At 41.0% G+C, this 23,589-nt stretch overlaps 1 protein-coding gene across 2 annotated transcripts in view; it reads left to right on the top strand.

The window, feature by feature from the left end:
• The first annotated feature begins 1,086 nt into the window (after nucleotides 1–1,086).
• LPCAT2 (lysophosphatidylcholine acyltransferase 2) overlaps nucleotides 1,087–23,589 on the top strand; it is a 33,343-nt gene continuing 10,840 nt past the window's right edge. Inside the window, exons 1-11 of one of the 2 annotated variants that reach the window (XM_049805017.1) lie at nucleotides 1,087–1,272; nucleotides 7,906–8,045; nucleotides 9,146–9,363; nucleotides 10,672–10,784; nucleotides 13,853–13,913; nucleotides 14,915–14,973; nucleotides 16,229–16,263; nucleotides 18,628–18,682; nucleotides 21,512–21,594; nucleotides 22,146–22,271; nucleotides 23,419–23,572. In XM_049805017.1, coding sequence (XP_049660974.1) covers nucleotides 1,114–1,272; nucleotides 7,906–8,045; nucleotides 9,146–9,363; nucleotides 10,672–10,784; nucleotides 13,853–13,913; nucleotides 14,915–14,973; nucleotides 16,229–16,263; nucleotides 18,628–18,682; nucleotides 21,512–21,594; nucleotides 22,146–22,271; nucleotides 23,419–23,572 — 1,203 coding nt within the window. In that variant the 5' untranslated portion in view covers nucleotides 1,087–1,113. Of the gene's footprint in view, nucleotides 1,273–1,419; nucleotides 7,810–7,905; nucleotides 8,046–9,145; nucleotides 9,364–10,671; nucleotides 10,785–13,852; nucleotides 13,914–14,914; nucleotides 14,974–16,228; nucleotides 16,264–18,627; nucleotides 18,683–21,511; nucleotides 21,595–22,145; nucleotides 22,272–23,418; nucleotides 23,573–23,589 lie in introns of those variants that run through there. The other variant, XM_049805018.1, reaches the window with a different exon arrangement.

Here is a 23,589-nt window from a genome sequence, read left to right as displayed (position 1 = left end):
TGTGGAAGCAGTCACGTCAAAGTGGGAACTGAACTATGAGACAATTGTAATTATTTTTGTTACAGCAACGCAAACAGTCCAGCAACATAGGGACTAATGTTGTGTTAGGAAGTACCAGTATTTTCACGGATATGAGAAAGGGAAAAAGCACCATAACAAAACAAAGCATCCGAACCAATGTCATGTAAGAGGCCAGGAGCCAGCAGTCTTGGACCAGCGCTCTCTGCAGACGGAGACTGGTGGCTCACCCCCACCGTTGTAGTGGATTACCTACCGTAAGAACCTAAAAGCCTGTTTCCTAAATACGCTCAGGCTGAAACTTCCTTTTGGGTTGAAACCAGAAGCATCGGCATCGCATCTGAAGGCGCACGACCGGCAGAAGGCAGCGAGGAACGGAGTATTTTACAGCACTCCTCTGCCAGAACTGCGCCCCGCGCCTGGCCTGCGGCCGGCCTGCCTGCCTGCCTGCCTGGGGCCGGCCACCCTCGGGCGGCAGCCCGCGGCCCATCCCTACAGGGCAGGCGTGCGGGAAGAGATCCCGCCGAAGGAAAAGCTGCGCAGCGGGTCTCTAGACCTCACCTACTCAAGACCAGAATCTCCGCATCCGCTTTCTGCAGCGGTGGAAACGCATCCTTCCCCTGGAAACAACTTCAGCTGCACGCTGTGCCCACCCTTGCCTCTCCTCTCTCTCAGGTAACAGACCACGTTGATCTGAGGACTGCCAGTGCTTCTCAACAACGCACCCGCCATACCACTCCGCAAACATCGCCTCGGCGACCGGTTTACAGGAGGTGCAGATGGCTGTGGTCAGCGCGGGGCAGCTGCGCTGGGGGCGGAGAGGGCTGCCCGGGCTCCCGGGGCTGCCGGGCCTCCGCAGCGGGCAGGAACCCCCAGCGCCTCCCTCGGGTTTCCGCCTGGCAGCTCCCGCCTCAGCACCGGCTCCTCCGGAGACAGCCGGCGCCGCCCGCAGCCCAGCGCGGCCGAGGGCAGGCTGGCCCGCCCTCACCTGCCCCGTGGGGGCGGGGGGGGGCTCCCCGCCGTGGGCAGGGCCGGGCCAGGCCGGGCCGAGGCGGGCCGCGCCGGGCCGGGGTGCCGCGGCCCCGCCGGCGGCTCATGCGCAATCGCCCGGGGTGGCGGCGCGGCGGCGGCGGGAGCGGCGGGAGCATGGCGCAGCGGGTGCTGCCGCTGCCCAGGCAGCAGTCCTTCTGCCCGCCCACCGTCCCCAACCCCTTCGTCCACCCGGGGCGCCTGAGCGCCAGGGACAAGCTGCGGGTAAGGCTGGCGGGGCGGGCGGGAAAGGGCGCCGGGGCGCGCCCTGCCCGGCGGGCCGGGGCCGGGGCCGGGGCCGCCCGGTGTCGGGATGCGCATGGGTGCGGAGGGGAGGCCAGGCGGCAGAGCGGCGGGGGAGGCTGTCAGCCCCAGCGGACGCTGGCCGTGCTGTACCGCGCCGCGCCGGGCGCGGCGTCCCGCCGGCTGGTCTGAACCAGCGTTACGTTCGCCGCTCTGAACCAAGGGGTCGTCACCGATGCGGTGTGAAGGTCAGTGGTCCTTCTAAAGAGACCTCCTTCCGATGGGAGAATGCCACTGTGCGAAAGAATACTGTTTAAAACTGCCGCCTGCTCCGCCGAAACCGCTGCCCTGTCTGACAGGAGCACGGGCGCTGCTGGGGCCTACCCTGCAGCCCGGCCCCGCCGCAGCACCGCGGTTACACCCCGGCGCCGAGCCGTGAAGGGACAGCGAGTAGCAAACCTGACGCTCAACATCCACAGCTCCTGTGCTTTCCAGGAAACGGCACCTAGTCAGAACAGATCCTTCCCAAGTACGGCACAGTTTGCCTCCTGATCTAGCCTGGTGATAGCAGAAAATGAGTAGGTTAGGGAAATAGCCAAAGCAAAGATGCAAAAGGCGTTCGGCATTAAAAAGCCACCGTTTTCTGAAGTGAAGTTCTTCGAGCTGTCCCTCCTCAGATTCCACAAACTGCATGCTTGCTCGACACACACACACAGGCTTATCGACTTCAAACTTAAACTTCTGACGCAAGATTTGCAACACACTTTTGAGAAGATTTGCACAATCATTACAGGTAGCACATGACTCCTAGAGAAAACAGGAGTCCTGTTTGACTCCGGTTTGCACCCCGTTTGAATCACAAGAACGAAATACTGTCCATCTGGCCATCGTGTCAAATGCCTCAGCTCTAGAATGAAGATGATAATTTCTCTCTGGTATGATAAGCTAAAACAGAAAATAACTTTTTACAGTAATCCTCTTTCGGACACTTAACTCACTTTAGGCTGATTTTAAGCCTGGGTTATGGGGAGGGATGTTAATCTCTTGTTTCCATATTGCAGTGTGGACAACAAAAAGGTATCCTCAATTCCACTGGGTTACTGACTGCTGTCACTGGGTGAGCTCAGTTAGGGTTCTGAGCTGAATGCTGTCCCAGTACAGGTTGTGTACAAGCGTACACAAGACTTACAGGGTACTTTTACAATTGAGAAAGCAAACAGTATTTCTGGGCTTTGATTTTTAGAAACATTCTCTAAAAAAATTGAGCTGATACACCAAATATGAACCGACATCTCAGTGATGACAGTGAGGACATCTGTGTGTAGGTGACCTTACAGCATTGTCTGCTGATTGTTATAAATATCTGAGGCTGATGTGCAACTAAATATTTTATGTTTCATATAGCTCTTCCTCAAGTTATAAACAGTGTTTGCCCTGAAGGTACCTGGGTGGGGGAAATGTGAGAAACCTGGAAAACAATTTCAAATCCTCTTATCCCTATGTTTTACTAGCAGCCTGAAACACATTTCAAATGCATCTGAATCAGTAGCTGTAGGCATGAACCCCGAGGTAAAGAAAATAGTTTCTTAATGAGGTTCCAGAAATGGACAGCTTTCTGTGCTGCCTGTTCTTTCTAGAGGAACTACTTTCAAAAGCTTGCAATTTTAAGCTACAATTACCATTTTAGCAATCATAAATATAGCCTACTTTTTCCCTTCAGGAGGAAGGGATGAAAAACATGTCGTGTCTTAAGGCAAGATACACTCCTTACATAACTCCACAATGCACCTGGAAGGAAAAGCACCCGGCTGGGTCAGGGCCCGGTGCTAGTGAGCTTTGAAGCAAAATTGCAGGAGTCACAGAACTTTAGAGCAGAAAGACACAAGAGAGACAACCTTTTTGGATTGTGTATTGTTCCCTTGTGTTCTCTTTCCCCTATAGTCATGAAGACTAGGATACTTCCTACTGTCTGCTTTATCCTGTAAACACCTGCTCCTGTCTTGCCCACCACTGCATACTGGACCAGCTGGGAATCAGAGCCTTACCAGAGAGTGTTATTGTAAACTTCAGAAAAGGGAAGTGCCCCTTCTCTTTCCATTTAAATCAAACAGAGTGTATCTCCATTCTTGCACGTTAAAGGACTGTTTTGTTATATTCCCCCCTATTCTATACTATTCCTCCAACATACACTGATAAAAACAGATACAATTTCAAAACTGTCTCTGGGAGCCCAATGCTGGATTTTCGTATGTTGGTAAACTCCTTGAATGTAAAGGCTCCTGTCCCCTGACCAATGGAGCCTGAAAGTGAGACAGGCTAGCAGTTTGCATTTCATTCATCTTCAAAGATAAAAATAGGCTGTAGCCAGACTGAAAAGTGGAGTGAGAAGATTTTACAATTTTTTGCCAGTCCTTGTACCGCTAGTAGCTTACCAGCGAATGAGATTTTTGTCTGTCTTTACAATGTGCAAACAAGGATCAGTTGTGCTGTGCTAAACATCTGCATGTACCAAACAAGATTTTAAAACAGTTGTTCAAATACTTCTGGTTTCCATCTTCTAACTGAAGCTGGCTGCAATTCAGTGGTGGGATTTTTCTTTTTTTAGTTTTAGTTCTGTTCATCCTGATTGCTCGCTTGCCTTCCTGACTTCAGAACTGCAACTGCAATGCACAAATACTAGTTAAGTCATTACTAGATTCCATTTTATTCAGAAGAGATGCTCAGTGGATTTATGTTGAACTATGTAATGGCACAACCAGCATGCTGTAAGTGTTATTTTCAACCCTGTACCTGGAAGCAAGTGGCTAGACTGCCTGGCAGAGCTGTGACGTACTCTGGACACTCATGGACGACCATGTCTTGCTGTGCATGTACTGCTTTGGGAGACAGTCCATCTGATCACAGTTTCAGATGTCAGGAGAGTTCAGCTGGAGTTGGGCTTCATTCTGGTCCCCAGCCTGCTCTTGTGCTGCTTCGTAGATAACTTGTCAGCAGCTGAAGTTGAACAAAATTTCAAGCTGAATTCTGTGGCTTTCTGATAGACCTGCTATTCCCCCTTCCCTGGTTCCTGACATCAGTGACAGTATAATCCCATGTATTGCTCAAGAGTTGGTCAGCTGTGGGGGTGTGACCTGGACTGCAAGGACTACTGCAGGTGTCTGCAACGACTGCAGTGACAGGCTATGGAGTTGCTGCAGGCATCTTAAATAGAAAGTACACAGGTGATTTCGAAAGTAAGAAAAGGTTCTTTGGATGACTTAGAATAATCTTCGTGCTTACTGTATATAGAAGCTGGAGTAGCTCTGAGCAAAGGAGGCTGAGGGGAGACCTTATCACTCTACAGCTACCTGAAAGGAGGTTGTAGTGAGGTGGGTACTGGTCTCTTCTATCAAGTAACTAGTGATAGGACGAGAGGAAATGGTCTCAAGTTGCACCAGGGGAGGTTTAGATCAGGTATTAGGAAAAATTTCTTTACTGAAAGGGTTGTAAGGCATTGGAATAGGCTGCCCAGGGAAGAGGTGGAGTCACCATCCCTGGAGGTATTCAAAAAAAGCATAGATGACGCACTTCAGGACATGGTTTAGTGGGCATAATAGTGTTGGGTTGACAGTTGGACTTGATGATCTTCAAGGTCTTTTCCAACCAATTCTTTGGTTTCTAAACAATTCTATGATTCTATGATCCTACTTATTAGTTACTGAAGTTTGAACCTGTATTTTCTTCTGTATGTTTTTCTTCTATACTTTTTTCTTTTCTAGCCTACCTTGACCTTTCTCTTTTCTGTCCTTTTCTTACCCTACTCTGCAGCTGATGGAGCAGAAATCAACTCTGCCTCATTACACAGTGACCTAGAAAGCCAATAGCCTGCATCAGCAAATCAGTACCACCTGTGCATCTGCCTAAAATAGATTAATGAATTTATTAAAGTTTTGAGGAAGGGATTGTTTTGCTTTTGCTACTGCATTCTTTATTTTTCATTGTAGGTCAGTGCATATTTTTTTTCCATAAAGCAAAAAGTTATTTTAAGTCAAAACACACTGATTTATGCTTATGCTGCCCATTCTGGGTAACTGAATGCAGCTGAAATGTTGAACTGGGGCTATAAATCATAGTACAAGGGGATGCATATGGAGAAAAAGACACATCTGATTTTGAGAAACAAGCAAGGAGGCTCCGTTGGTTTAACTTGCTACCTGACTTTTTCAGATTGGCCATAACTGGCACCAGAGAGTGGGAGCAATAGATCTCCAGGGCCAAATCTCTCATACCCAGCTACTGAACCCATTTCTGTTATCTAGTTTCCTGTTGTCCATGAAGTTATGGTTAAAATTCCGTAGCTAGTTGTATACAACTGTTACATAAAAGCAGGAAATAATCACACCTGAATGTTCAGATCTCTCCTGGAAATATGTTATATGGCAGTGCTTACAGAACATAAGCATCAACACTGTGTACCTGCTTCTCATGCTTATCATAATTTATACTCTCCACTATCAAGTTTGGTCTGTTGTCACTGTACCTTTTGTAACACAAAACTGAGTCCTGAAGGCCCAAAATTCCTGTTAATCCTCATCAGCATCACAGGGTTTAGAGCCAGAGGCCAGAGCCTCTGCTGAATATTGACAAGAGGACAGTAAGAGGAGTTTATGTGAAGATGGAAGGGATTTGGTGGGGAGGGAAAGGACCATGTTGATGAAAGGAAAATTAGAACCAACCTACTATATCAAAGAATTGGATAAATAATACTCAAAGGTGCTTATATTCCAAATGTACTACAAACACTTTTTTCTGTTTAAAGAAAAGAGGTAAATTGAAATGCACTGGGTTGCTTAATAATCATAGCTCAAGTATGTAAGTTACAAACTATTTTGTAAAACTTACTTATTATTAAAAGCCTTGCTCTTTTCCTGTACGTAAGTAGCCATTGCTAAAGAGCTGACTAGAAAGCTGATTTTTGAGAGAGGAACACTGTTGTTCAGTTGTAGATTTTCTTAAAAAATAGTAAAGCATAAAAATTAGTAAGCTCACAAGCTTAAGTTCAACTAGCACAACTCTCCTTCAATAGCTTCTACTGTACTTCTGAACTGGTGGAGCTGTCTGTGACCAATGATGCACTCTTATTAAATTTTTTGGGGACTTTTAGAAACATAGCCCAAATAAAATTAAAAAAAGCACTATTACAATTCTGCTTGGGTGTGTATTGTTTTGTGCATATCTATGCACACAGAGCTGATCCTCATCAGTGAGTGGTAGCTGAGCTGGATTAGCTGCCAAAAGGAGTTGAACCGTTTACTAGCTTACCAGGAATGCTAGGCTATGACTTCCCCATGCTAACACAGCTCACCTGCCTCCCAGACCTGTGCTTGCTCAATCTGCATAGTGCTGTGTTGCGCCATAAACGCCAACCTTCAGGATATAGTTTCTAACCTAATTTACTGGGGTAGAACAATTAAGAATTTCTTTCTGCCCTGCCCTGTACCGCAGCTGCCTGTTAACAAGGTTGTGCCAATACACCTGTTCCCTGGAGCTGTGCACAAAAAAATGCAAGCTAAAAATCCTTAGGGGGGGCTGGGGATGATATTTGAGGATTATTTGCAACCAGGGCATGTTAGTGTTTCTCCTTCCCTCCACTCCCCTTACAAACATACAGGAAGAACTGAAGAAACAGTGAACAGGCTTGGATCTCGTTTATACTGGTTTTGCTACCTAGCTTGGCTGTCTATGACCATAGCAGAACTCTCTCAGCAGTTTCTTTTGCTTCAAGTTAAAGCAAGCTAATAACACTTTCCTGATTGTGGGGAGGAAAGGGAACTAAGCTTTCTCAATTTATTATGAAAAATTCAAGGGTGTCCTAGCACAGAGGTTAATATCTAAGATGCTTCAAACAGGAGGCAACAAGTTAATCTCCATAATCAGAAGGGTTCTGCTGCATGTTTGCAGCGGGCGGTGAGCAAACCACTTCCAAAGGTGATGTGCCAAGAGCTGCTACAGCAGCTTCAACAGCACTGTAAAGTCTGAAACATTGCCTTAAACCACAGGTTCAGTTTTACTGAAAACTCTATTTCACCTAAGTTCCAACTAGGGGAAATGAAGATGTGTTGCCTGTACACTACTCCAGGCAGTAGTAGTGAGGATCACTTGTAGCAATAATGTGACTCAACACAAGATTTGTCATTTTGAAAGGGCAAGAGTACATTTTAGTCATCTTAACAATCCCACTTGGCTTCTAGACAGGCAGCTAGTGACAGAAGGCTCTGTAGCAGAGATATGTATCAGCTGGGCAGACTCATCTGAGCTGGTTGTATGCTGCAGACCAAGTCTAAGTATAAACTAAAGCCAGCAAACTTTGTTTACCCTCTCTGTCTAACAACATCCAAGCTACAAACTGAAATACTCAGATGTTCCAGTTCTTCCTGAAATGGGAACCCAGAAGTGAAACTGAAATCCTGTGAATGACTGACTTCCCATATGAAGACCAGAATCATGACTGCTTTCCTGCCTAGATCACATAGCAGTAATGTTAGTGTTTGGAAGTCCATATAATGTAACTACACAGATATCGGTGGCATTCCTGTTGATACCATTTCTTAAGATTTTTCCCCTCTTTTTTTCCAGACTATTCTTCAGGGGATTATTTTGCTACCCCTCCGTGCCATATGCATTGCATTCATTTTACTGCTAGCATGGCTGTTTGCATCAATTGCAACTTTCCGTCACCCTGGAAAAGGATCTGTGCCGCTGAAAGGATGGAGAAGGTAAAGTGACCAATATTTGTGAAAACTCTGTGCTTTTTTTTCTTCCTAATAACACAAAGCCAGGGTCTAAAGCATTTTTTTTTTCCTCTCACTTGTTTTCTCCTTTTGACTAAAGAGGAGTACTCAGTCAAATCTTAGTTTTACCCATTTAGGTGAAGCAACTTTTTGATGAGTGTATTTTACAACAATAGTGGAGCTTTTTAAATAGGTAGATTTTCAATTGTCTTGAGGCTAAAACAAATCTGTATAAAAATCTTTATAGACTATGTGTAAGCCAGGACTTATTTTAGTAATAATACTGATAGGAATATTTGAGAAAAGAAACTCATTACGAAAAGTATTTGGTAATGTTACATAGGCTGAGTTTCTCTGTAGCCCTTGTCTTTCCTGCTATGCTATAATTTATGACAAAATTAGCTTTCACAGCTCCTCTCTTAGCTATGTTGCCCTTGAAGGAGTATTGTACAGCTGCCTCTGTGGGTTCTGGGTTTCAGTTGCTCTGGGTTTCTGACCTCAGAGTAATGAAGTTCCCTTCTAGCTGCGATGCACAGCAGCTGCACACAGGAGGAGGCGGCACAGGAAGTGAATTCTAGCAAGGCTGAGAGATTACGAAGAGTCCCGTGAAGGGAACATGTCCCCTGCTGAGGGAACATGTTCCCGTAAGGGAACAGGATCATTTAATATTACTTGTTTAAAACTGATAGTAAAAGAACTGTATCAGAGTTACCTAAGTTCTTACAAAAAGGACACTGAATCTGCTAATTACCCACCCTCCCCTTGCAATAGTGTTGTGCTACAATGCTTTAAAATATGGCAAGAGAAATAGTGTACCTGGGAGAAGGTTTAGCAAGGTGCTGTACCTTGCCTTATCTTTAAAATTATAATCTGGTTTCAACATGAAAAGGTGATGTTCCCTTCCCTGCTTCTACTCCTTCCCCTTTAGCCCTACAGTCTCCCGGTGAGTAGTATTGCTACCTTGTGCCTGGCCCCAGTGCTGCTGAGAACTAGGAAACTGAATTATTATTATGGGCTTTTCTTTTGAAGTACAAAAGAAATACTAACTGTAAGATGGATGATATTTTTGTGTTTCTGTTTACAAGGAGGATGATCCAGACAACCCTCTCATGCCTAACTCGTACGCTGTTCTTCGTAATGGGTTTCCAAGTTAAAGTAAAAGGGAAAATAGCAAGTCTACTGGAAGCTCCAATCTTTGTTGCAGCTCCTCATTCAAGTTTTTTTGATGCCATTATTTCTGCCCTAACTGGAATGCCATCAATAGTGTCTAGAGCAGAGAACCTGTCAACTCCGGTACTTGGCAGTAAGTATTTATGAAAAAATAAAATGTTAGAAGTCAGCAATTTGACATTAGGCCGAAAGTCTTCTCTCTGAAAGTGATTTAAGGACAGATGTCTTAAACCCTTAGGTTTCAAAGATACTGACAGATTATTTCTAGTGAAATCCCTGTGACAGGTTATCTTTCTGAATTGGTCAAAATGTCTAAAACTATGCCATTTCTTTTCAGATATGAAATATAATATCACTTTAAATTTGCTTTATACTGAAAGGATGTCTTCTAACTGCTCAGGCTAGAAGCTTTCTCTTAAAATTCTCCTAGTAGATAGCTTGAGAAATCTGTTCGACTGCTATCTTTTAACAGTGTGGCCCACAAATGTACAACATGGATTAGTGAAGGTTATTTCAAAACAGACCCAAACTACAGCATTCTGGAAAATACCATATTTATAAGTTTAAACTTGCAGGCACTATTGCGGATATTTTTTTTTTTAATGGGAGTCAAACCAGGGAAGAATAAAAGAGAAGTTACTCAAAAAAGGAAATGCAAAGAATGGAAGAGATCAGATGACTCATGCTTCTATTATTTCCTCCTCCTTTTGGCACAAAATGAATCCTCATTTGCATTATTACTAGAATCAGCTGTAGACTTTCTGCTGGCTGTACAGTAACCCAAAACTAAACTCAGTAGGCAACACAGAAAAGTGTCTTTGTAGGAAATAAACTAACTGATAATACATTGATCTTCTCTTAAAAGCACAGGAGTGGGACATAGAAGATAATTCTTCCCTAAGTTTCTCATCACATCTTAATAGGTACACACATTCTGATTTAGATTCCTGATTAAATGGGGGGGGGGGGGGGGGGGAGGGGAGTGTCTGCAGTTTACACAGGAGCTATGTGTGCTTTGTCACTGAAAAGGGACATCTTGCTTCTTCAGCATAGGCTCAAACTACTTGTTGGTTGCAGTCTGCATGAGTAGGCCTGAGTGTGGCCCATGAGCAGAGACCTGATCAGGTCTCTTCTTTAGAATTGTGTGGAAATGCTCAGTGAAAAATAACAGCAATATTAGTAGAATGTGTTTGGGTGAATTTGGCATGTTTATACCTACTGTAAAGCTCCTCAGCTGGCAGTGTAGGTATGTCTTCTATGTTTTACTTCCCATTTTGAAGAATGAGGCAATAATAACACTCTTCTTATCTATTTAGTCTGAAAGCTGTTTGTGCAAAGTCTGTCTCCAGGCATGAGCATAACAAGTTTTTGCTACAAGAGTCTTGAACTCATGTGTTTTCTAAGCACTAGTATGAGACAAAAATGTTTATCTCCTTCACAGCCATTTTAAGTTCCCTTCAGCCTGTATCAGTTTCTCGTCAAGACCCTGATTCACGGAAGAATACGGTCATTGAGATAACAAAGCGGGCATTATCAAGAGGCCAGTGGCCACAGGTAATAAATATGCTACTAGTCTTCTGTCAGGTATTCATATTCCATATTCACTGTGCATCATAATATCACGAGTGCCCAGCTAAATAGGATTCTATTGATACAAAAATGAAGTCAGCTCTCAGGTATGTAACTGGTTTAGGAAAGGCAGATGAGAGGCTGGTTCCCAGAAAGAGTTTTCTTGTGACAAATGGGTCAGTTAAAATCTATCCAGTAACAACTGCTGTTCCAAATGCAGATGCTCTTGACTTTCTCTTTTCCCTATTCAAGTCTTAACATACTGTCTTCAGTGTAGCAGATGACTTGCATTAGTATATGTGAATGAGTACTCTCAAGCTAGCTCTTGCATCAGAAGCTATGTTGCAAAGCTGCGCTCATAACAGTTAGGGGATGAGCAGTTGATGAGATGGGTAACCCATGCTGTCCAAGCTCCAGCATGAACAGTACTTAAGCTTAAAATATCAATTTCACATGTGGAGAAAAGCTGAGATGAAGCTCAGTTCACTCTTTAGGTTAATAATGCACTAAACCCAAGACTTTTAGATTAGTCTGAATTGTGGGAAGATTTCAACATGGAAGCAATAGTTACTGATTCTGCACAGTTTTTCTCATGGTCATTCCTCAGCAGCAAGTTGCTGTTGTGCTTCTAGGCCTTGGATGGCTTTCCATCCTGAAGAGCTAATGGGGCAGGGGTTGCTTAAGAGGAAGAAGAGTGTTGAGGCAGCAACTCTGCTGCTTTTGCAACAGGCAGAGGGCTGGGATGGAAATCTGCATCCTTTGCAAGCAGAAAGACCTGGAGTGGTTGTGAACCTACTGACATCTCATTTGGCAGTGCCTCTCTGCTTTCTTCTGTTGCATTGACTCTGGTCTCATGTTGCCTTCAGATACTATAAATACAGTATCATTGCCATGCTGCTGGACAAATACAGTCAGTGATATAAGACCTTTCTCCAGAGATACCCTGTGCAGATTTGTGTATAAACTCATGCTTTGTGATTTGAATTAGTTCTTGACTTGGTTTCTTAGGGGTTAATTTACTTAAAAACTCAAAGACGTGACTGGTTCAGTAGCTAAAGTCACAAGGTCTCTTTAGTTAGAGTTGGATACTTCCTACATGACTGAGAAAAGTCAACTTTTCCTTCACTTTTTTTCCAGTGAATGGCTCTTGAGGAAAATTAAGAGAGGCAAGTGAAAATAATAGACTTCAGTAGCAGGTATCTCTATGACAGCTAGACCTGAATACACTGCTCTACTTGCTGAATAGTCTCTAGAAAGAGAGAACATTCACATAGGGAAGACCAACACTTGCCACTTTTTTTGAAATGGCATTATTTAGACACTTCATGCATCATTTTTACTTAGCAAGCACCTTACAAAAAGCTTTTTAGTTGATGTTTAGGCTACTTTAATTTGACTCATAAATGCATTTTTCTAAGCTGCCATAAATACTTTTAAAACCTCCATTATTTTTTTTAGTTTGTCAGTAATATGGAGGATTTTAAATATGCAAAGCTAGGAAGGCTTTTTCTTTTTTTTTTAATACTGTGCTTACAAACTACTCTGATGCTTGCAATTTGCAAAGCCCTGGTAGACCTAGTCTCTGCTGAAAATAGCATGGGGAGGAAAGGGGAATTGGCTCTACACCAATACTGCACTTGGGATAAAAACTAGATATGTATCATGGCATAAATAGTCTATGAGTCAAGTAATCTGGGAATCTCCAAGATTAAGTCAGCAGTATAACTGGGGGTGTCACTGGGTGATTCCTAGTCCTGTGCCCTGGCCACACCTTCCTCCTACTCTGTTTTTTTTGAGAAACTTGACCACAAGATGATGTCTGTCATATCCTCTTCAGCATGCATGGGCTGCATTCTCTTAGCACAATAGAAAAGAAAGAGTAGCTGGATTCCCTGTTCCTTCCTCCTAAAACCAAAACACAACAGGCAGGGCAATGCTTGTGCTTATTAATAGCTTGAGGTTCTGATAAGTGCTTCTCCCAACCCTGTATCAAAACGAAGGGGAAGGAGGGAATGACGACTTAATTTTCAGTCAGTCACTAATACTTTTTCTGTGGCTTATGACATATGCTAAGCAGAAACATATCCATTTTTGTGTCCATAGCACCAGTGAACAATTTCTGATTATAGAATGCGTAGTGAAGGACTGACTGTAAATCGGTATGTGCAGCTGTCTCTATCACACCTTAGTACAGCCTGTGTCTCTTGGGTGTGACCTAATGATGCCCTCTTTCATCTAGCCTTGACCTGTTCTTTTGGACTGAAGTGGGAGCACACCTTGAACACTCTTTTTGACCCAGACCAGTTCTTGTACTGAGGTTTTTTTGGAATGCTTCGTATGATCCTATAGTGATATGAGAAACACAGATCCTCCTTATATTCCATAGGGGGCTGGATTCAGTGTGTCCCATTGCAGCTCACTGTGCATCTAATGAAGTATCTTTCAGACACTAATTCAGAAACCTTCTGGGTATTTGGTGTGTCTGAGTAATTCAGGTTCAGAGGCTGTGTAGTGATATGTAATGCCTTCAGAGCTCTGCATCACAGACGCACATGCTCTCTCTGCCTTTTGTTGCTACCCCTCAAGCTGTGATCTTCTCATCTCACTTCTGTTGATAGCATCTGTGCCTGTAAATGCTCAAGAACCTTATGCACTTCATGTGAGCCCAGACTCTTGATGGTTATACACCCAGCAGTTCAATAAGGAGCTGCTGGCAGAGGAACAATTCTCCTTTTATTACCAACACTAAACATTTCAAATGAAACACTTAAAGCCTTTTGTACCGTATTTCTGAACTGATAAAGGCTTTTCCCCTGAAATTCTCTCTTACAAATCATTTGCTTTCAAATCAAGATGGATCAGGTTAATACTACTGTGAGCATCCTTCACTTATTTGTTCATTTCCTTTTGAAACAGTAATGATATTCTTGTGATGCAGTGTAATATGTCACAGAGCTTGCATAAAAAGTCAGCCTTTATGTAACTGATGCTGAACTATAATCTTTTTATGAAATGTGTGTATATATATGTATTTCTTTCTCTTTAAATCCAAGATACTGATTTTCCCAGAAGGCACCTGCACAAACCGATCTTGCCTGATCACATTTAAACAAGGTGAGAGGTTTTGTCACATCGTTGTTGGAAAATAAGGTGTGAAATATTAATTTGGTAGTTCTGGTAAGGCCTATACTTCTGCAGGTACCTCACCCACAACAGCACTGTAGTAATGTCTGATATCATTACAGTTTCAGTGGCGCTAAACCCAATATTTTATACTAGTCAGTTTACTTTTCTGATTTTTGGTATTTTGTAGGATGCAAAATACCTATGATGTATATGGTTAGTTGGTTGGGGTTTTTTCTGGGTACAGTTTTAATCTAATTTATTTATCCAGAAATTTGACTGTGATTATTATGAGATGAACTACTGAAATACATTCTACTTATGATGTTCTTTTAGCTCAACTTACAGTCATGCCATCTTAGATTCCTGTAAATTTTGCCATGCAAGACCTAGCAACCAAGTTACAAAATCTTTTTGCATAGTGCTTAGCAAGGCAGGCCGAGAGATTATTTTTAACACAGAAAGGTACTTGATAGCATCACTGATCATTAGATTGTTGTGCTGCACTTAGTTAAAGCCACGTTGCTCTCCTTTCTTACTGTTGTACAGTGCCTTGGGTAGCAAAGGTACAAAAACAGTACTACATGCTCAGATGCATATCACTTATGAAGATAATAAGAACAGAAAAGGGTTCAGGAAATGCTCAACAGCCTTGTAAGCATCTAATCCTTTGAAATGAATGCCAATCAATGGGGAGATAATACACAGAAAATGAGTTTGAACAGTCTAGGAATGTTAGGCAGTTTTCTCCTTGAAATGGAGACTAACCCTTTTCTGTCCTGACATCTTGCTAGTTGTGCTGCTGATTTAAAAACAAACAAACAAACAAACAAATAACACAGAAAACCTACAACAATAAGAACACTTCCCATTTCTTCTCACATTTTTAAAAATTTCTCCTTCCAGATACCATGTCTTACATGAATCACTTAAAACTCCCAACTGCTGTATTAAGCTTAGTCTTAACAATCAATTCTAATTTGTGGTTGCAGGTGCCTTTGTTCCACGAGTCCCTGTACAACCTGTGTTGCTCCGATACCCCAACAAGCTGGTAAGCAGAACATTCTTCTATCACTAACTAGTAATACAGAAGTCAAAATCCTGACTTAAACAGTACCTACAATAAATATTTTGCCTTGTCACTGAAGAATCTATTGTCCTAAGCTTTAGCATTGGAGCAGCCAGGCTTCCCCAGTGTCACCATGGTGTAGTTGCTATTCTGATTGTAAAAAAATTACTGCTGGGCTTCTTAGCTATAGTTAAAGTAAGAGGGAGCACAGGAAAGTATTGCAGCGGAAGTTAGAAACTTCCTGCAAAGCCACAGAGCCTGTACTTTGAAGTCTAAAATGTACACAACTTCTCTACTAGTCACCATTTTTTATTTAAGTTCAACATACTCTTACTGCAAAGAGGCTTGCAAAGTTTTGGAACAAAAGCAAAGCTAAGCCATGCAGTACCTCCAACACCCCCTCAGAGCCTCAGGAGGGCAGCTTTGCAGATGGATCTTTTCCTGCAACTTTCCCGTGTTATGCGGAGTAAATGTTTACACTTTCTGCCATGTATAGAGGCACAGACTATGGCTCTGCTTCACTGACAGGGGTAATACTGGGACATGAGTCTAGCAACTTGTTAACTTTCTTTTTAATTACCTGGTTATCCAACAAATCCAGAAAAGACCAAATTTTTCATTTCTAATGGTTTTTAAGATTAAAAACCAGTGATTGCTATTCTTGTTGTTATTTACAAAGACTCCTTTGTAAAATCTTTTTACAGATTGGTTTCAAAAATTAAGGGAACAACTAAAGGGGATTGGTATTGCATTTCACCGAAAGGATTTAAGGATCTGAAGTATACATTGTAAAAATTATATATAAGTAGTAATAAACATAAAATAAGGAAAAAAAAATATTAAAAAAAGCAAAGAAAAAGCATGACAGATTACCTGTGCAGAAATGTCCTTAAAAACTAAATCAAACATATTTATGAGGGTGCCCTTCTAAAGAAACTGGTACAGTCCTCTGAAAAAGTCTTAATAGATTTTTTTTTTCCAACCTCTGTTGTTTGGATCAGAATGAATGATTTAAAATATCTAAGTAACTATATAAATTTTGTTCCCAATTGTTGATATTATCAAAAGTCTGCCATGCTTATTGCCAAATTTTTAAGGGAAGGAATCCTAGTCACCCTGACACCTTTATTTATTCTCACTACAGGACTATAAAACCGTCTTCTATACTGTACCTTATCTGCTCTCTGACTTTCATCTGGTTTTGTCATACATTTCTGTGTTTTATTTTTCTCCTTAGGATACTGTGACCTGGACATGGCAGGGCTATTCATTGTAAGTTTCTTAATCCTACTGAAAATTACATATTGAATTTTTTTCCCCCATTGCTAAACAGTCTGCCAAACAGATTCAGCTGAGCCAAGACACATGTTCTACTAGATCTGTTTTTATGAGGGGGAAATACTTGGGTGATAATGCTGTCATGCAGATTTCATATCTGAGTGGCTAGAGAAAGGGTTTGCAAATGGGGAAGCATTATTTCCAGCTCTGCCACCATTTTGTTTAATTTTCTCCTGTGTTTTGCACATTACACTAGAGCAAAAGAAGTATTTGAAATTCTTTTTCTTGGGGAAACGATAATAGTCATTAAAATCCATAGTTGTTTACAGTTTCCTACATGGTATACAAACAAGAAAAAATGTTCTTTTATCCCCTCTGTTTATTCATTCCTCCATCTCATTTGAAGAAGATGGGCAAACCAAGGATTAATTTTCCCCACCTTTCCCCATTCAAACATCGAGGATTCTTCTTTAGATTTTTATTTTTGCCTGACTCAACAAAAGCAATTGTTTTGAGATCCCAGTGAAGAGGCTATAGATATAGATATAGATACAGATAGTATCTGGCATTGAAATAATGAAAAATATTTCAGTAAACAAGTTAGGCAATGCATCTATGTTTATTTCTCAACACAGGTGGCCTTCTAATATGCTAAAATATTAATTAAAGTATTAGAAATCCTTTACAGGTGCACTGAAAATATGTCTGGAAAATACTTTTCACCTTATAAACATTCATTAAAATGTGGATTTGCAGAGTCCATATACCACATTTTCATGTGGAATATGTAGTGTATCTAAGTACAGCAGTACTGATTTACTGACTAAAATTTTTAAGCAACTAATTCTGAAACATGTCTGAACTGGTGGAGCAGATCATAAGTGCCTTCTAAGCTATCATTAGTTAATCCTAGCACCTGCATACTTGTAGAGTGGACATTATGAAAGCTGACCTAGATGAAAATGTCCATCTCGGTTTCCCAAGCATTTTTATTAACTGCTGTTACAGTTATCAGCATACTGAGAGTAATGAACATTGCAAATTCAGTAGCATACTGCAGATTTCTCCTATGAAGGATTTATGCTGGAAGATTGAAAAGGAGCTATGTCTTCAGTTATGACAGATGGTGTAGGAATAGGTGAAGAAAGAAATGAAATCAGAGGTATTCCTGTGGAAAGGAGGAGGCTGCCCAGTCACTAAAATTTGAGAAATGCTCTAAGCCTGTGGCTGGATGATGAAGGCTCAAATTGAAACCTATGAAAAGATGAAAGAAACAGCTTGGCAAAATCATGAGAAGAGAAGGCATGGCTGGGGTAGAATCTAGAGATTCTTAACAAAAACAACTGGATCCGGAAGAAGAACATCCCCCATGCAAACCTGCAGATCACAAAATGCAGAACTGTCACGCTCTTTGTAAAACTTCCTGGATATTGTGGCCAGGATGGGACAGTACCACTCTCCTTCTCAGAAACCTCCTGACCCAGTTTCTGCTTTCACTTACTACTTCTTTCTTACTTCTGTGCCTTACTGGGAGGAATACCTAATGTTACATGTTAGAAAATCGAGTGTTAAGAGTGGATTCCTGCATAAAGTAGAAGGAATCCCTTAGCTGTTCTCCTGCCTTTTCCTTTTTTTTATTTTGTCCAAAACAAGAACAGAAGAAAGATTGCTTGAAGGTTTTCTATTATAATTTACCTGATTTAAAGTAAAGAGCAAATGTGCATTTCTGCTTAAAAAGCACAGTGAAAAGAACAGGTCAGAAGTGGAAGTGATTATGCTTACCCTCTTTCACAGTTTCTTCCTCCCCCTCCCTGTTGATACTAAATTTTTTTACTTTTTCTAAAAGCACTGAAGGTCCCGAACATACTGACACTTCATTAACACATTTGTGGAAACGCTACTATGATTTGCAAAATGGCTAGCAAATACTAATAAATCCTTGCTTCAATTCTACAGAAGGAAGTTACTGGTCCCCTTTTGCAGGTGACAGAATAAAAGATAAAGCTAATTCTCAGAACCAAAGCTCTTAAAGTGTTAAAATCCAGTATGTATTCACGTCTTTAAAGATAAAGTAACATATATATTTTTCTGGTCAAAGAAGTGTATAGTATTGTTAATGTGCATGACAACAGACAAGTTGCCTGCCCAGTGAGCAAGAAGCAGCTATATGCAGAAGCCCTGTAGAAAAAATGTCGAAAGCAACATTTCAGGGAACTTCACTGCAAGGTACTTAAAAACCTCACCCAATATTGGCTGTGTTTTTGTCAATGCTTTAAAAATTTTCATCTGCTGATATGCAAATACTTTGTTTTTCAGTAAGTAAAATGTATTTTTCTTCCTCTTCCTCTTTGCCTGCAGAAAAGAGCTGTGCGTAATGACCGTGTGTCAGCTCTTCACAAGAGTAGAAGTCGAGGTAAGAATTAGAAATATTTTTGTACTAAGATTCAGCAACCAGGGAATTTGTACTTTAATATAAATGCATTATTCACATTATCAGTCAATTATTCACATTACCAGTCACTGTTAGTGAACAATAAACAAATGTCTCAGAAACAAGAAGAGAATCACGGTGAGTAATATATTTAGATTTGTTGTCCATATCTATGTATCACTTAATCTAATGATTTCCTAAAAGCAAGCTGTCAGAAATGCCTTTATTTTTAGAGCATTGTAAAATCATTGCTAATTATCACCACATGCATTTTACAGATGTTAAAACTAAGAATTATAATACGTTCTGTTAAAGGTAACAGCTTCTTTCTTTCTTCATACTACTTACAATTACCAATATGGTCTTTGTTGTGAAACAATGAAATTAATTTTAAGGGACCACCTTGTTACTGTATAGTACATGAAGTAGACATCTTTATAGAAGGTATACTAAAGAGCAAATTCTCCTAATTTTGTACGGAAGCACATACCTATGTAATTTATCTATGTGGGAGCAAGAAATAACTAATGGAGCCCTTCCAGTAGAATGTTTATTTTCCCCTACTTCAGAACAGAACTCAAACTTGCCTGTTAGAAAATAAATTTCATGTTCCAAAAGATGAAACTGAAACATGAAAAAATATGCAGCTTTCACAGCAGCATGTGTCCTTAAAGCAGAAATAATTTCTTAGCATCAATGCAAAAGATCTTCCATTTTAAAAAGAGAAGGGGCAGATTTACCTGGGAAAGGAGGGAATCAGACTACTTTTAAGAGTATACATTTCTGTTGCTGTCCTATACTGTGAGCAAGTAGCCTCTCCACTCGCATGAGTCTTACACTGCCTCTACTAACTGCACATGAACAGTGATGTACTCCTGTAGTCCAAGGGAGTATGTGCATACATGTCTAGTCATATTCTAAAAAACTGTAGATATTGAAGATTAAACAGTGAACCTGGCAGTGAGTTGTAGGGCTGCAAAAGATACAGCATTTGGCAAATTCTGTATGAAGAGAGACTAGGTCAAAAGCAGATCAGAGAAGTATTTTTGCTACTGGAAGAGCTGTGAAGAATTTTTCTTAGAAGGACTGCAATTTGACAGGGAAGGTGTACTTAGTAGTCTTCATCAGATAAGCAGCTGGGTGTCTTTGAGAGCATGCGTGCCACCTCAGGAGGCCAAGAAACCAAATTCTTCATCCCCAGCTGTGGTTCTGGCAAACTGGTTTTCTGAATAATTGTAGGTTTTTTGAAGGGGACAGAGGTGTTGTTTAATCTGCCAGAGATTTAGGTTGCTGTCTGAGCAAGACCTTAGCCTCAAACGATGTAATCACTGCTTTCAAGACCATAACCCATGTTTGCATAGATAAACCTCTCAGAGTTATGACTTCATCTCACCCAGTGATGACCCAGTTTTCTGCGTCTGTACGATGTGCCTGCACTTCCTTGATTTAAGAGTTTGGTGACTTCTGAAGGGGAGTTGTAATAAGCAGGGATGTATTTCAGATGTTGAACAGAGCTGGCAACTGCTTACAGAAAGAATGAAATCTCAAACCTTCATGTAAACAGCTAGATCCCTGCTGTCCTTAAAGGGGAGAAAACTTTTAGCTATAAACAGAAAATTGTTATGGCTATTTGACAGGTAGCTGATTCCATAAACTTACTGGTTTTAATCATAAAAATCATAGAGGCAGCATTCCTTAAAAACAAACATAAAAAGGCTGTTCAGGATGGACTGCATTTATGTGGGACAGTTACCGCTATATTAGTGCATCACCAGCAACTGCAATGTAACTGAAGAAACATATTGACACATAATTAGCCACTGTGTCTTCCAATGAACCATGAGCAACACTTTATACTTACCCTAGAATTGCTGTATTCCAGGATTTAAGGGCAAGATTGCAGGGTGGGGAGTAGCAGAACTCAGATAAATGATAAACATAACTGAGAAAAGGCATGGTAAACAGCAAACACTGTAGACTGAAGTAGAAAGAACAAAATACTCCTCCACACACTCTTCTTTGCAAACAAACAGATGCTGATTCATGCCATGTTAGATAATAATTCATCTATAGTACATTTTTAGTGTAATGCTACTTTAACTTCTTACATATTAACGTTGAATAAATCCTCAACAGTACATGTATTGCCATTTAGATATCTGGGGTGTTTTCTAGGTTTGGGAGGAGAGGCAGTTGATTTGTTGGGGTTTTTTACTCTCTGCTTGGAGTTCCAAAATTTTACAGTATTTGTATCCAGTTAGTGCTCTACTTAACAATTCAGAACTAAGGTTCCTTAACATTTTTTATCATGGAGGAAAAACTTACAGGAAACTTATCAGTCACATGCTGACAGATACAACTAACAGGTACGAGGTGGGATTGCAGAGTGTACTTAAAAACATTAAAAATCTTACATACACTATTCCAATATATATCATCATTTAAAAAGGATCTTTAAAAAGGAATGTACAGTATTTCAGACTCACATTCTTACTAATGTAGCATTTAATTTTCTAATTAAGTATTCATTTATTATACTTTCCTTCTTCGGGGGTTTGATTTTTCATATTGAAGCAGCTTCTACCAACCTTTAAGAAGTAGTTTTGGAGTAAATCTCGTTTGTGTGGCTAGTGCAGAAGAGCCAGAGTGGTTTCTAAGGCAGTTGAGACCTCTAGTGTCCAGTTCCTTGATTGCATGGCTAATTATTTTTTTTCTCCTGTTTTTCCCCCATTCCGAACAGTACCAAGAAATTGTTCATGTTGCTAATAAAGTGGCAACTATTGAATTGATTGGATAACTTATCTCTTTCAGTTTCTGCCTGTTCATGTCCCTACTGAGGAAGAAAAGAATGATCCCATTCTTTTTGCCAACAGAGTCCGACAAACTATGGCAACGTATGTACTCAGTCATGAATAAAATCTTTGAGAACTTTTATATCCAGCAATTCCATATATATATCCTAGCCATAAAGGAGAATTTAGGCAAGTCCCAGGTGCTTTATATAGGAATTGCTCTAGATTTTCACTGAGAGGTGTCAAATTCCTATACTAAACCACCCTGATTGTTTTTATATGTAGCATAAAGAAGGTTGTCTTATATTGGAACATAGTATGTTCAATTCATGGAAAGCTGGAATAAATTGTTCCCTTATTTGCTTGGCAAGAATAAGTGGGTGGTTTGTTCTCCAGTGTTACTAGGCTACATTTACAAGACTGTAAATCTTAAGACATCATGACGCTGCCATAATGTAGTTTCACAGTATGGTTTCACAGTTTAACAGAATGGCACATATTGCTTTATCCTACTTGGAGCAGTGCAAGAATGAATTATCATTTGTTTTGTACATTAGCATTAAAGCCAAACTGAGACAGAGAAGGGAAACAGTCAACTAAAAGTAATTTTAATATAAGAAACTGATTTTTCTTTTTCCTTAATTTTGTTTCAGTGCTTTGAATGTGCCAGTCACTGACCACACTTTTGAAGACTGCAGGCTGATGATTTCAGCAGGACAGCTGACTCTACCCATGGAAGCTGGGCTGGTGGAATTCACCAAAATTAGCAAGAAACTCAAGTAAGGGAAGTTTAGCTGTTGGTAGCATAATTACTGCAGTGCTGCAAGTGTTGATGGCCATCTACAAAAGGATAAATTACCTGACAACTGACTTGGCCATGTGTAATACAGTGTACTTAATGTATACAACTTACGTACGTAAACTATATGGAAATCGGAGATGAGGAAAATCCCAGTAAGAACCAATCCTGAGTAATTTTTGTGGGCAGTGTTACAAGAGGGAAAATGCATTTTTCTAATCTTCTATGGATTTATCTCACCAAAAGGTGAGGAAGGTAGAGCAGTACCTATTTTAGGCACTTGATGGTAGTCTTGGTGCCCAATTTAAATTGCTTTTGTGGAGATGCACAGGCAGTGTGTGGTAGGAAGTAATAAACCTTCTTTCCAGCCTGAGACTTCAGCCAGTGGCTTACTGTTCGTAGTTGTACTGTGCAGCCATGTTTTGCTAGTGGTGTCAACTTCTTCTGTCTGGATACAGTAGAATTTGATGACTGAACCACTTAATCATACGGTAACTCCATCAAATAACTTGGCATGGCTGTTGTCAAATCGGACGTACGTGCACAGTAAATCTTGACTTAGTACATATGTGCTGTATATCCATTTATAGAACTGTCTGGAACAATCTTCAATAGTTACATGGTAATCCTAATAATTCTTACTGTGGTGCAGTGGTGTATTTCTGCAGAGAGATCAGATACTTCTCAGGTTGTAATGATACTAGCATTTGGGTAGAGAGTTAGCTAATCGAGCTGAGATCTATTCCCTTCTGTTAAGGAAATATTCTCCCTAGAGCATGATGCAGCAAAATAATGCTATACCTGAATTTATGGTAATGAAAAGCTCTCTGCTAGACTAGCCTGGTAACTGGACAGATGATTCTAGGTTTGGGAAGTTACTCTACAGAAGTCTGATATATCCAAGCATAGAACTGCCTGCTTTTAATATTAATAACCAGGGGGAGCCATCCTTAATTGCTCATTTCATATAAAATATCAGGCTGGAAGTAACAGCATTTCTAATGCTGTACACACATGCTCTGTTTGGCTATTACTTATCTTTTAACACTGTAATAACTCCTACTGAAATTCCCATCTGTCCAAGATCTGCTGCATAGAAATATCTCCTCTCCCTCATGTTTGCATAGCCTAAAATGGAATCATGTCAGAGAGCAGTTGGATACCTTTGCTGCTATTGCAAGTGCTTCCAAAGGGGGAAGAATTGGAATTGAGGAGTTTGCAGAGTACTTGAAGCTTCCGATTTCAGATGTCCTCAAAGAGCTGTTTCTACTCTTTGACAGGGTGAGTAGTTGGTTAAC

The sequence above is a fragment of the Accipiter gentilis genome, chromosome 7, assembly GCF_929443795.1.
Source record: "Accipiter gentilis chromosome 7, bAccGen1.1, whole genome shotgun sequence".
Classification (NCBI taxonomy): Eukaryota; Metazoa; Chordata; class Aves; order Accipitriformes; family Accipitridae; genus Astur; species Astur gentilis.
Note: the sequence above shows the minus strand (reverse complement) of the source record. Positions and strands in the feature narration are given on the sequence as shown.